The following is a 12,708-nucleotide window of genomic DNA, read 5'->3' as shown; positions in this document are numbered from 1 at the left end:
GAGCTGGGCACTGGGCAGATTTCACACTAGTTTCAGCCCAGGCATGCTTGCTTGCTATGAATGAATATTTGCAAAGATGCTCCCTGCCTGGCATCCCAGAGGTACAGCATGGGGAAAGGTACTCCCAGGTGAGGACTTCCCTGAACACTGGAATGATTTTTGTTTTAGACAAAATGATCTTTATAATTTTCATTATTTTTACTTAAAATATATGCTTGCCACAGAATCCACTAAACCTTCTTGCTTTTGCTCTCAAATACTTGCATCTATTAGGGCAACGCTTGTGTATCTTGCATATACATATGCGTGTTAAACATCAGAAGAAATCCTACAGCTTGGAAGCATGTTTGCTGTTGTGTAACTAGAACAAAAAGCCTCAGAGATTCTGCTCCAGGAGTGGTCACAGCATTGCAGGTGTTTCAGCTGATGGCATGCAGTAAAAGAATTACCCAAAATGTTACAAGGAGAGAAGGTCCATGTCTTCTGTAATGAGATCCACGAGAAAGGTGCTTCTGTTTCAGCAATGCTGTATCCTACAAAGTGGTCTTCTAAAAACTGAGGTAGCACTCTCATCCTTCTGCTGTCTTCCCCCATAATAGAAAGTGGAGTCAGTGAAGTTGTGATATAATATTTAAAGTGTAGGAAATCCCACCTTACTGAAATGTGTTCTGTCTTTCTGGATAATATCTGAATTTTAATTTGGGTAAATATTGTACAGTTTTGGCATTAATCTGATGCCTTATTTGAACTGCTTGATCTTTCGGAATCTATAAAAATTAAGTTGGAAATCTTCAGAGTGGTTTTGTAACCTTGGTGCTTCAGATGGTTGCTGTAAATTCAACGTGAACAGTTTTCTGTTGTGGTGTTTTAGCACTTCTCTTTTTCAGTTTTGTTGGGGAAGGTGAAAAAAATGTATAAATGTTTAAAAATGCTTTTGAAATGTAGTACAGGCTTGGCCCATTGCATGATAAAAACCTGTTTTGAATTCAGTATGAGAACAGCTTAACTTCTGCCCCAAATTCCCATCTTTCATACATGTATCACCTGGGGAGTCTTAGTCACGAACTTGAATTTTCAAAAGTCAGTTAAGACTTAAGTGTCATAACACCATCACAAGGCCTCCTGCTATCATATCTTTGCAAAGGTTGTAGCATTAATGAGGTGTGAAAGCAGATTAACTACTAATCCTAGGTGTATGCTGAATTTCCCCATTAAAGTAAGGAGCTCAAATAATCAAGCACTGCAATTAGTCAAGAACAGGAATAGGCAATTCCAAAACTACTTCAGAAATATGTTTTGACCAATTCAGAAACCAAAGACATCTTGCACAGAACTAATCTTGGGCAAATTTAGAACTCTGTAATAATAACATAGACTATAAATGCTTTTTTTTCCTCACTCTTCCTATCCAGGAATAGAGTAGCATGCAGTTGTTTTTCAGAGAGACAGGTACCTTAGGATCCTGGCCAGTAAAAGCAGAGAAGGACGTCTTGTCCTTTGTGGAGGAAAAATACAGTTCAAAAGTGAATGTAGACCTTAGTCACTTGTTTCTGAAAAACACAGGCAATTGATGAATTTTGTACAGGGGACCCTGCTTGGGAAAACAAGAATATCTTTGAAGTTCTTTTTTATTGCTGCAATTTGAGAAACTGGGGTAGCTCAGACTGCGTCATTCAATGATACTTTTGTAGATGACTCAGACAATACATGTTTTAAGAGACTTCTACAGATTAGGGGCCATTTTTTAATTTGCAGATTTCACTACTCAATTGTTTGAAAATTCACAGTTTAAAATATACAATGAATCCAGTTTTTCATTTTAGATTTCATCTGTATTTTGGAGTGCTTGAACATTACTGCAGCTACAGCACTGCATCTTCTTAAGGCCATTGAATGGCTTCTAGTCTGGAGGATTTGCACATAACTCCCAAAAATGTGATAAGTGGTGTTTGAAATCTGGGGTAACAATCCTACCAAAATTCACAAAAGAAGGATTCAACTCAAGCCTGATCGCCAGCGTCTATGTAATTAAAGTCCTGACTGGACACCAAAGCCTTATTAGTGGTCCAGCCCTTAGCCAGACACAAAGTCCTCAGCCTCCAGTTTTGTAGAGATGAGCTCATTTGTGCCTGGCCCTATAAGAGGTGGGCATTCCTTGTGGGGGGCTATTTCATCTGTAGGAATTTCAAAGGAGAGACCCATGAATGAGGGTGCATAAATATGAATACAAGTAGTGCATGCTTTCACATTATGTCCTTACTTTTCCCTTGCAGTGTTCTCAGCATTTTGTTCCTTGGGTCACAATGCACTCGATTTTCGGCAGTGAGTGAGCATTTTGCTGGCTTCCTACGTGTATGCACAAGCAAGTTCTGTCCAGTGGTTTGCCGCTTGCTCTTGAGGTGGCAAACAAGCTTTTTATTCCTGAGCAAGCTCTTTCAGTGCTGGATGAAAAATGTAGTATATGGGAAATTAGTTCAACTGAAGAGCAAAGTTCTGCTGAGGGGAAAATTTTCATGCTGCAAGTCTGTCATAAAATATGTGTTATTGCAGTGGGGGAATTTACAAAATACTGTCAAACTGGTACTGAATGGTGTTAATATGGTTGTTCAGGGCAGTGCACATTTAATTATTAACTGTTATGATACAATGTCATTATTTCTTCTGGGTCTATGTTGTTTTATTTAGCGTGTTTCTGCTGTTGGGACTTTCAGTCAGCTAAGTCTATAGCAAGCCTCCTTTGAACAAGAGACAAAAGAATTATTTTGATGTCAGATTCACCAGGAGACCATACTGCTACTAGAAAAAAAACCCACCATGTAAAATGTATCAGTTTCTTGTGGATAAAACATTACAGAGGAATGTATGAAGAATATCTAGATTAACTTTAATACCTTCCATAGCACACTCATCTGAGGGATAGGACGTGCAAGCGTTAAGTGGGGAGTTCCAGAAGGAGAGCACCTAAGAGAAAACCTGAACTGAATTCATCTAGTGGAATACCCTGAGAATAGGTGTAGGTCTCTTCAGACTGTGGATATAGGGTGGAGAGTATGTTATCATCTGGAAGTGCCATAGGATCTTCAAGTAGGATGGGACTTCAGGTTTTTCCTCTCACCCGCAGGACAGCTTGGCCAGGCTCACATTGACAACCTAGAGTTAGATTTTTTTTTTCAGTGTGACCGAAGAACACCAACACCATAATTTTACTCACTTCCCTTTCATGCCCAAATTTCTTAGGTGAGAGAGTTTCAGACAATGTGCAAAATGATAGATTTTTGCAATATCGCAGTCCAGGGAGAGCTTGGCCTGTGTGCAGACTCTTGGCAGCAAGTTTCCCATATTTGTGCTTTAAATAAAAACTGCAGTTTCTCATCACTCTTTCTGACCCTGGAGCGGTGGAAACAATCTGTTCTCGCTGAGAAGTACTGAAGCTATGTAGAACTGGAACAAATATAAATATGGATTTATGTTACAATTCCGTGGAAAATTTTGAGAGAAAATTATTTTGTGAGGAAAGTCGAGACCAAAAGAAGAGTTTATTAAATAGCCAGAATGCCGGCATTTCTGAATCACCAAAAGTGCCATGCTTTCGAAAAGAGGCTACGTGTTTCAATGACGAATGGAAAGCAACAATTAGAAAGCAGACTGTATTAAAATTAGCAAAAACTAAGTAAGGAATTTAAGACCTTCAAGGGCAATGACTTGGTAGAAATGATGTAATCACTGCTAATGACAGGATTGCTTATAAGGAGTAGTTTTCTGTCCTTAGAACATGCAGGTTAGCATGGCAGTAGAGGAGGAGGAAGATGGAGAAAGCAAGCAATAGTGCTGTGGCACTTCTTATTGTAGTACCCTGAGTAATGTCCTTCCATTGACATAAATTTATACAAAATTTTCAGTTGGATAAGTCTTCTTTTTTGTAGCTGAAAAGTTACGCAGAAGCCTGTGGTAAATAAACTGTTTTCTTGATTCAATGCCCAAGTGTAAAGGCAGGAAATTTGGGATTGAACCAATATTTTCAACAAAAGAAAAAAAAAATCCTCCCTCTTTTTTTCATTTGAAATGTTAATTAGCTTATATATGTTTTGTAAACCACTGAAAATTAACCTAAATAAAAATAAAAATAAAAATCTTTTTTCTTCTTGAAAATATTGAAATGAAATATTATGGACCCCTTCAAAGTTTCTATGTCTTTTTTTTTTTTTTCCTGAAGTTATTAGTGGAAGTTATCCACATGTCACAGAGACAGCATGCAAAGCTGCAGTGTCAGGAAGGGCTGATAGGACTCCTGGACATCTAAACAGATGAAGCCAGAACAGATACAGTGACCTCTGAGTATTATACTAGTGAGACGAAAGTGTGATGTTACACACAGGTCTGATGTGGATGTGTTTAAAATGGTGCTGAAACACTGAAACACTTTGTTTTTTTACAGCGTTAACAGAATTTAATGCATGGACTTCATCAGTGCTTCTGATGACTGAATTAGCTTGCTCATTAACTGCTGGGACAGCGCATTAATTTTTCACTGCACTTTTTTTTTTTTTTTTTTTTCCCCTTTCTCCTAGGTTTATGATGAATGTGACTTGGGAAGGTAAAGATTTGTCCTTCACAGCCGATGGTTATCAGGCACATCCCAGGCTGGTGGTGATTGTACTGAACAAAGATCGCGAATGGGAGAAGGTGAGCATCATCTGTAGGTAAAAGATGTGAGAGGAGGTAGGAGAGACTTGGTAGAACCCTATTAATGACAGGTAGACAGATTAACATCACACATGTCAATGATGATATTCTGCTGTAGCAGTTTTGTCTCAACAGCTCAGAGAAGATAATTTTACCTTATTCTGAGTAAGTCTAAGGAATTTTAACAGGGAAAGCAACATATCAGTGAAGGTAGGCCACATAGATTTCAGAAGATTTATGTGAAATGTGCATTACATTTCTTCTCACAATTTTGTAAAATAAAATGGTCAACTGAAAAATTTCATGAAACTTGAATTTTAACAAACTTTAACTACTGAAGCTTGGGTGGATTTGTATATCTTGACATACTTCAGGAACTCTACAGAAAAGTCCTTTTTACTTGCTTTTTTTTTTTTTTCTTTCTTATTTTTCTACAGGTTTTAAGCAGATTTTATTCTCAATTTTGGCTCTGATGTTTTGCAGGATATTTGTAGTCCCATGTTTTAAAAATAAGGGACCTTAGAAACTGTTTGCACTATAGGAAAAAAATACACCTGTATCACCCCACCCCCAATTTATTTTAAATTCATAAAGCATGATCATGCATTATCTAAATTGCTGCTGAAATCTATGAGCTCTTTTGTCTTATAGTTTTAGGATCTCATAAATGTTCAATTCCAGTTTGTAAGACTGCCAGGCTCTTCATGATGTTGAATAATAATGACAAAATAAGAATTACTGTAGGACATCTCAGTAAATATGCTAGTCATGCAAAACACAGAGTAGTTGTAGATTATGCTATGTATTTCTTGATGTTCATTTGATGTAAAATTAATTCTCTTGATAAATTTAATCCTATTGAAATGTGTCAATATGAATCTTTGGAGGAATCGCTTTCTCAGTAACAATTTTAAAATAGGCTAAGAAATTTTCATAATTCTGCAATGGTCTGCATGTCACATATAATGTTCTGGAAAAAAAATATTATTCTACATGGGGAATATTAGTATGGCACCAAAGGGAGAAAATGGTTATAGAGGCAGACTACAATGCTCATGGTATCATAACTTCATACATTTTGTATCCTGAGACTTCTCTAAAGAGGCTGCTCACAGGACAAGAGGACATAGATGTTCTTGAAATGAACTAGCAAATGAAAAGAAATGCTGAATATATGAACCAACAATATTTCCAAGAAATAGCTTGGACCTTTGTTAACCTTCGAGTGTCTCCCATATGAGAGAATGGATGATTTAGTCCAGCTTTTGCTGTATCTAACCATGCATGTTGTACAGCATGTTGTACACCTGCTGCACTGGGCTACAAGGCTCTCTGTAGGCTGAGGCTTACATTTGCCATCTGGTAAATCCCTCCGTGTTTGAGGGGTTTCTGGAAGGACAAAGAGTGACTGAAGGGACGCTGCTGCCCAGAAAAGATGATGCATCTACTCCTAGCTGCCCCCTTTGCTTTAGAGCCCTTCTGGTAGGAGGCCAGACAAGTTATTTTGGTAGAAACAGCCTGCCCCTAGTTGCAGCTTTTGTGTCTGCCTCTGTCGTGGGACTATGGGAAGGCAGCCAGGTTTAATTATGTCAGAGGGGAGAAGTGAAAGGCGGCCAAGAACGGGCTGTCACCACCAGTATTATTCTTCTGACCACAAGCTGATCTCTGCCTCCGTGGATGAAGACAAATAAACTGACTAATCAATTATCCTGGCAAACTGGAGGAAGTGCTCGGCCATGTCGGAACACCCCGCATTTATAGCAGCAGAATTTCACTCTGCGCTTCAGAAATAGCAGAAATGTTCCTCTGACTTAGACACATGAGAAGGCTCTTGCCCACCTCCTGGTTTATTTGTACATCTCTGTAGTGCCATCTTGACATTCTTTCCAAGTTTCTTTCCTCACTCCATATCTTGTAGGAACAAGGAGAAAGAAATTGGCTTTCTCCTTGCACTGTTTTGCTTGGTTTCAAAACTGTCAAAGTTACTCATCTGAGATCCAACATTTTCTGCTTTGAGTTTCCTGACAGGTGCATGCTTTTATTTCTAATTACAGTATATCAGTGAGTATCACAGAACTGTTTTATTGAAGTCTTATTAAATGTTCTCAATCCTATAAGGAAAACATCAAGTCCTAGAATCTAATTAAATGATTTACTCTTGTGAAAACCGACAATGCAACAGCATGCTAATCCTAGTAACGTAACTAATGTACACAGAAATTGCAAATAGTTACTTTATTATTCATGTAAGAAAGAATAATTGTGTTGTATGGGACAATTTTTTACCCAGTGTTCTCCTGAAAATACAAGATTTAATATGAAAACTTAATTTCCTGTGGTTTTAGTATAATAACCTGCTTTTATTTAAATACATTTTTTTCCTTGGTCTCAAAATTGATATATTTGACTCAAGGCTTGAGGTTATAGAAAGTACATTCAAGCATAGTTGCAGAGCATATATCTTACCCCTAGGAAAATAAGTTCCTTTTTCCTTTACAAATGACTCAGTATCAATACTTTGAAACGGAAACTTCACATGTAAATGGGGTTGACTTGGGGATTTGTCCCATATCTGATTCTGAAAAAAGCTGGTTGGATGATAATAGTTTGAAGACTGAAAATCACTTTTGGGCATGTTCAGCAGGCATCCAGCAAGATATTTTGACAGATCCTAGAGCAGCTGCTCAAACTTCTGACATCAACATTCATAGTCTTCTTGCTATATCTTGACAGGCGATGGGGCTGCTTTTCTCAGGCAAGAGATTTTTAAGAAGACAAGCTTAATGTGCTTGTTTCAATTAAACTTGATAAATTTGCCAGAATTAACAGTGCTGCCCCACTATCACCAAAGGTCTGGAGGAACACTGCTAGTGCTGAAGAAAGTCTCAGAGGTCCAGCAGGAGCAGCTGCAAGACCCCCATTAAGCTTATCTCAGTGAGGTGTGACCTGGACATCTCACCCAGCCTATTAACTTCACTGAGGTGCATACTTCACAGTCCATTAGTCTTTTTCTTTTTTCTTGAATTTGGAAAATTATATGAAATAAAACCAATCAATCCAATATTAAAATCACATACTTGAATATAAATAGCAGTGGCAAAATTAGGTTGACAAGGCACGTGGCCAAGAAGGCCAACATCATTCTGGCTTGCATAAGACAAGAGTGTGGCCAGCAGGGCTAGGGAAGTGATTGTCCCCCTGTACTCGGCTCTGGTGAGGCCGCACCTCGAGTACTGTGTTCAGTTTTGGGCCCCTCGCTACAAGAAGGACATGGAGGTGCTCAAGCGAGTCCAGCGAAGGGCGGCGAAGCTGGTGAGGGGTCTGGAGAACAAGTCTTACGAGGAGCGGCTGAGGGAACTAGGATTGTTTAGCCTGGAGAAGAGGAGGCTAAGGGGAGACCTTATCGCTCTCTATAGGTACCTTAAAGGAGGCTGTAGCGAGGTGGGGATTGGTCTATTCTCCCACGTGCCTGGTGACAGGACAAGGGGGAATGGGCTAAAGTTGCGCCAGGGGAGGTTTAGGTTGGATATTGTGAAGAACTTCTTTACTGGAAGGGTCGTTAGGCATTGGAATAGGCTGCCCAGGGAAGTGGTTGAGTCACCATCCCTGGAGGTCTTTAAAAGACGTTTAGATGTAGAGCTTAGTGGTATGGTTTAGTGGAGGACTTGTTAGTGTTAGGTCAGAGGTTGGACTCGATGATCTTGGAGGTCTCTTCCAACCTAGATGATTCTGTGATTCTGTAATTAGCTGTGTGTATCATATATGTTAAAAAAGTAGGGAGCACTGTGCTGCATTTTAAAATTATTATATTCCATGTGTAGAAATGAGTTCCAGAGTTAACAATTTTTACTGTTCCTCTTACATAAGAATAGATAAAGTTACCGTGATGGGGTCAGTATTTCCTTCTCTTTTCTTCAAACGTTAATTGTTGCACTAATATTGGCTAAAGTTGTAGATTTTTAATTTATTCTTTAGATTTTTTTGAACATGGGTACTGTAGAGAAGTTACAGTCCATATGATACTGCTGGCTATGCTTTGGGTCACAAGAAAAACTGTTGATGTAGAGAAGGAGGTGAACACACACCCAGTCATGTGCAAAGAAGTCTTTTGAAGTGTGGGTGAGCTTGTGAGATGTAAAAGTGCTGTATTTTTGCCACCAATGGATTTTTACAAGAAGCAAGAATAACAGATACTACATAGAACAATTGCTGGTTAAATGCCACTGCAAGAACCATTATTTATATCCAAGTTTATTCTAAATGTAACCAATCATCTTTAACTTTCTATTAATGCCGAATTTAATGTAGAACTTGTTTTTGCTTGGATTAACTAGCGTATGCCAGGTTTAGAAGCACTGTGTGAGGTTGTACACATTTGTGTCTACGTAGGAATGAGTGGGCAGACAGTGCACAATTCCTGCCTGGAATAAATGAACCAAGGTCTTCACAGAGAGCTCCATCTGGCTACTGACATCCACCTTTGTGTAGCTGGGAAAAGACAGCTATCAGATGCAAAGGAGTAAGTGTGTAGGTGAAACTTCACTGGACAAAAACTGGAAAGCCTTACACTCGTTCAGATTTCTGACAGAGCTTTTTGTCTGAGATATAATAAACAGTCATTGAGCTGGTATAGGGTGTTTTTGTGGGGACATTTCTGTTGTGTCCAGAGCTGGGGATGTGGCAGCTGAAGGCTCATTGCAGGGAGACCTTATGGCGGCCTTCCAGTGCCTAAAGGGGCCCTGCAGAAAAGCTAGGGAGGGACTCTTTGTCAGGGGGTGTAGTGATAGGACAAAGGGTACTGGCTTTAAACCTGAAGAGGGTAGATTTAGATATAAAGAAAAGAATTCTTTACAATGAGGGTGGTGAGGCCCTGGCCCAGGCTGTGCAGGGGAGCTGTGGGTGCCCAAGGCCTGGCTGACTGGGGCCCTGTGCAGCCTGATCTGGTGGGAGGTGTCCCTGCCCACCGCAGGGGTTGGCCTGGGTGGTCTTTAAGGTCCCTGCCAAGCCAAACCATACCCTGATTCTATGACAAAGATGCCTTGGGATACACATTTACTAAAAGTTATGAATATATATATTAACTAGAAAGGATGAAACTGCATGATCCATTTGCTAGTGTATCTTTTGTCAGTAGCTCTGTGGCCTAACCTGACGCCCATAGCAGATACAGCGTGCTCCTTAACATCTGTTAGGTTGTTACTTTGTGTTTCATCCATGTTGCTTAACTGTATTTAGTCTTACTGTAAAGTAAGACTTACTATATCCTAACACTTGCTGTTGAATGCAAGTTGTATCTTGTTTATGTATCAGTGAGCTTTTACTTGGTCAAGGGAAAGGCCTTTAAGCTTTTACTGTGCTGAATTGTTTGAATTGTGCCAATTGTTATGTAGCATTCCTTAAATGCTGTATTCCCAAGAAGGCAATGCAGGATTTAAAGATTCTCTCTGCTGCTGTAAAGGAATTGTAAATGCCATGGAAAGGGGTGGTGAAGTGTGCTTGTTCCTGTTATTTATAGCTAATAGTTAAGATTATGGGAGTAGGAAGGCTTTCAGAGCAGCTCTTCCTTTCTGGAGGTAAAGGTGTGGCCATTTAGACACATGGATAGCTGGAAGATATTCAGTGAGTGCTGAGGGTGACAAGAAGTCTTCCCTACCTGGCAGGTGGAGCAAAGACCGTCTGTTTGTTAAGCTCTTTCCTTTCTAATGACATAATTAATTTATAAAATGCTTTCTCCGGCATAAATTTGAACTCCTGTGCTACACAAAGTTATTTGGGACATTTCCCAGTACCAAAGCTATATCAACCACTGAGGATCTGGGGAGTGCTGATTAATAATTCTGTATTAAAAATGAGGCTACAGGAGCTGGTAGCTTTTCTTTCTTCCCGTTTGTTTATAATCTCTGTGGGTACTTAATTTTCCTTTGAGCCCTGATGGTCGCAGTGTTGGTGCTTTCCTGTCAGTGTAAGGAGCCGCCACGAGGGAAGAGCAGTACATTTGCATACCCCATATGAGATTTTGCAGCAATTTTTGAAAACTTCAAAGTCCTAAAATGGATGCCTTCAAACCAACTAGGACTGTAAACCATTCCCCATTAATAAGATATGAAAGTGCTCTCATCGTATTTTGTCATTTAAATTTAGAATGTCATTGTGAAATGTGGACCTTGATCAACATGCAGAGACACAAAGGTTTGCAGCAGAAAGTATACAACAGATGCTGTTTCTGGGGAGAGGATTTTGCTTGTGTGCTTTGTTCCGCAGCTACTTGTTATTGCTAACCTGACAAAGTCAATTTATGCTTCCTAGTTATTGCATTAAGACTTGCCAGAATAGCTCTCCCTTGTAAGTGGAAAAGTGTGGTGAAATAAAAGTAACAAATAGTTTTTCTATAAAGCAAGATGAGTTAGATTTTGTTTTTGCTCAGCATTATTTTCTTCACAGAAGTGCGACAGCTCAAAAAGTATGTTTGCAATATACGTGTGTTTGGTATAGAAAAAACATCACTGATTTTTTTTTCTCTTTTCAAAGATTTGGTCGGGTAATCTTGGGAGTGCATTTAGCATCCGTGTCATCATGTAACATTTTTCCTTACAAAAGGATGATGACTGTGTTATTGCGTACAGTTCCCATCTGCTGGGAAGAGGGTGATAGGACTGAGTTATTTGTTTGTTTTCTCTGAGATATGCCTGTGTGACAGACTTTCTTTTCATGCCAACACTGGCACACAAGGGAGAACACTGCTCTTTTCTCTCTCTGTTCAGGATCTGGCCTCGCTATGTTTCTTTGACTTGATGGTCCTTGTGAGGGTGTATGATTAGGATCATGTCAGCCATCCACACGTTATTTAGAGACCAGCTTAGGGTGCAGCAGGAGAGGGAACTCTGAGGGGTAACAGTAATACATAGCTTTGCAAGTGTTTTTCCTCTGTTTACACTAGCTGTGTATCTGTGGCTGTTACACAAAACCACACCAAATAGTTCATTATTGTGCTCCTCTGCGGCAATGTTCAGAAAATGAATAGGGAGGGTGAGACAAGGACCCTATGATTGCTAATTCAGGCAGACATCAAACAAACTCTTCCATACTCTCAACTATTTTCTGTTTTTCTTCCTCTATCCTGTAGAGATTAAATGAACAGGAAAATTCCAGAGCACACATGAAGAGGAAACAGGAAAGACTGTAAATGTTTCAAAGAAACACAATGATAGATGTACATGTATTTGTATAATGGGAGCACTGCTTTCAAGTCCACGCTTGAAAGTTTTATAGGTTTCGCACCTACAATAGTGAAACAACCCCTATATGTGTGAAGCAACTCTATGTATGTTTGTATGTAGGTATTTATTTTAAGAGTCCCAGTCTTTTGGTCATAAATAAAAGGTTTTATCATTTGGGGCAGGATCCTTCCCAAAAACAATTCTATTGCCCTCTTTTCAAATGTGGGTCATCTTCCATATTCCTCTGGGATTGAGGCCACACACTACTGTGTTAGCAATCTAAGTAGGAATGACAGAAATTTGTCATAAACATCTGGATATTTCCTGGCTTTTCCATACAGTAGAGTAAAGCTTAGTTGGGTGCAGCTTTTGACAGTTCCATAGCAGAGCATGTCTGCCTTTTTTGAACATTATTCTCAGCTTGAATTTTTTGGTTCAAAAGAGTTTGCTTTATAAATACACATTATAGGGTTTATTACTTGTAGCTCCATCTCAATGCATTTTTACATTCCCCCTCTGTTTTTGAATCTAGCAATGCAGATATCTGAAATGAAGCATCTGCTGAAAATAAGCTCAATTTCACTTTTAACTACTCTAGTAATGTTAATTGAATTCTTTGGAGGTCTAGACAGAGTGAGAACTCTCCTTCTAAACATATTTCTATGGTCTTTGCACTCTAAGCATGCTATTCTCTTCTCTGTAGCTTGATTTGCTATAGGCTGTAACTAAATATAGTTAATTGAGTTTAAGTTTGGAGAATAAATCAAATTTTCAGACCTGTCATTGAACTATTCAGTAGTTCCATCTT

At 39.2% G+C, this 12,708-nt stretch overlaps 1 protein-coding gene across 1 annotated transcript in view; it reads left to right on the top strand.

Annotated features, from left to right (window-relative positions):
- The window catches only part of GRIN2A (glutamate ionotropic receptor NMDA type subunit 2A), a 179,295-nt gene that overhangs the window by 107,420 nt on the left and 59,167 nt on the right, over positions 1-12,708 (top strand). Inside the window, 1 exon segment of the mRNA XM_035548801.2 lies at positions 4,569-4,683. Coding sequence (XP_035404694.1) covers positions 4,569-4,683 — 115 coding nt within the window.

The sequence above is a fragment of the Cygnus atratus genome, chromosome 15 (assembly GCF_013377495.2).
Source record: "Cygnus atratus isolate AKBS03 ecotype Queensland, Australia chromosome 15, CAtr_DNAZoo_HiC_assembly, whole genome shotgun sequence".
Lineage (NCBI taxonomy): Eukaryota > Metazoa > Chordata > Aves > Anseriformes > Anatidae > Cygnus > Cygnus atratus.
The sequence above is the reverse complement of the archived record's forward strand: the minus strand, read 5'-3'. Positions and strand labels throughout refer to the sequence as shown.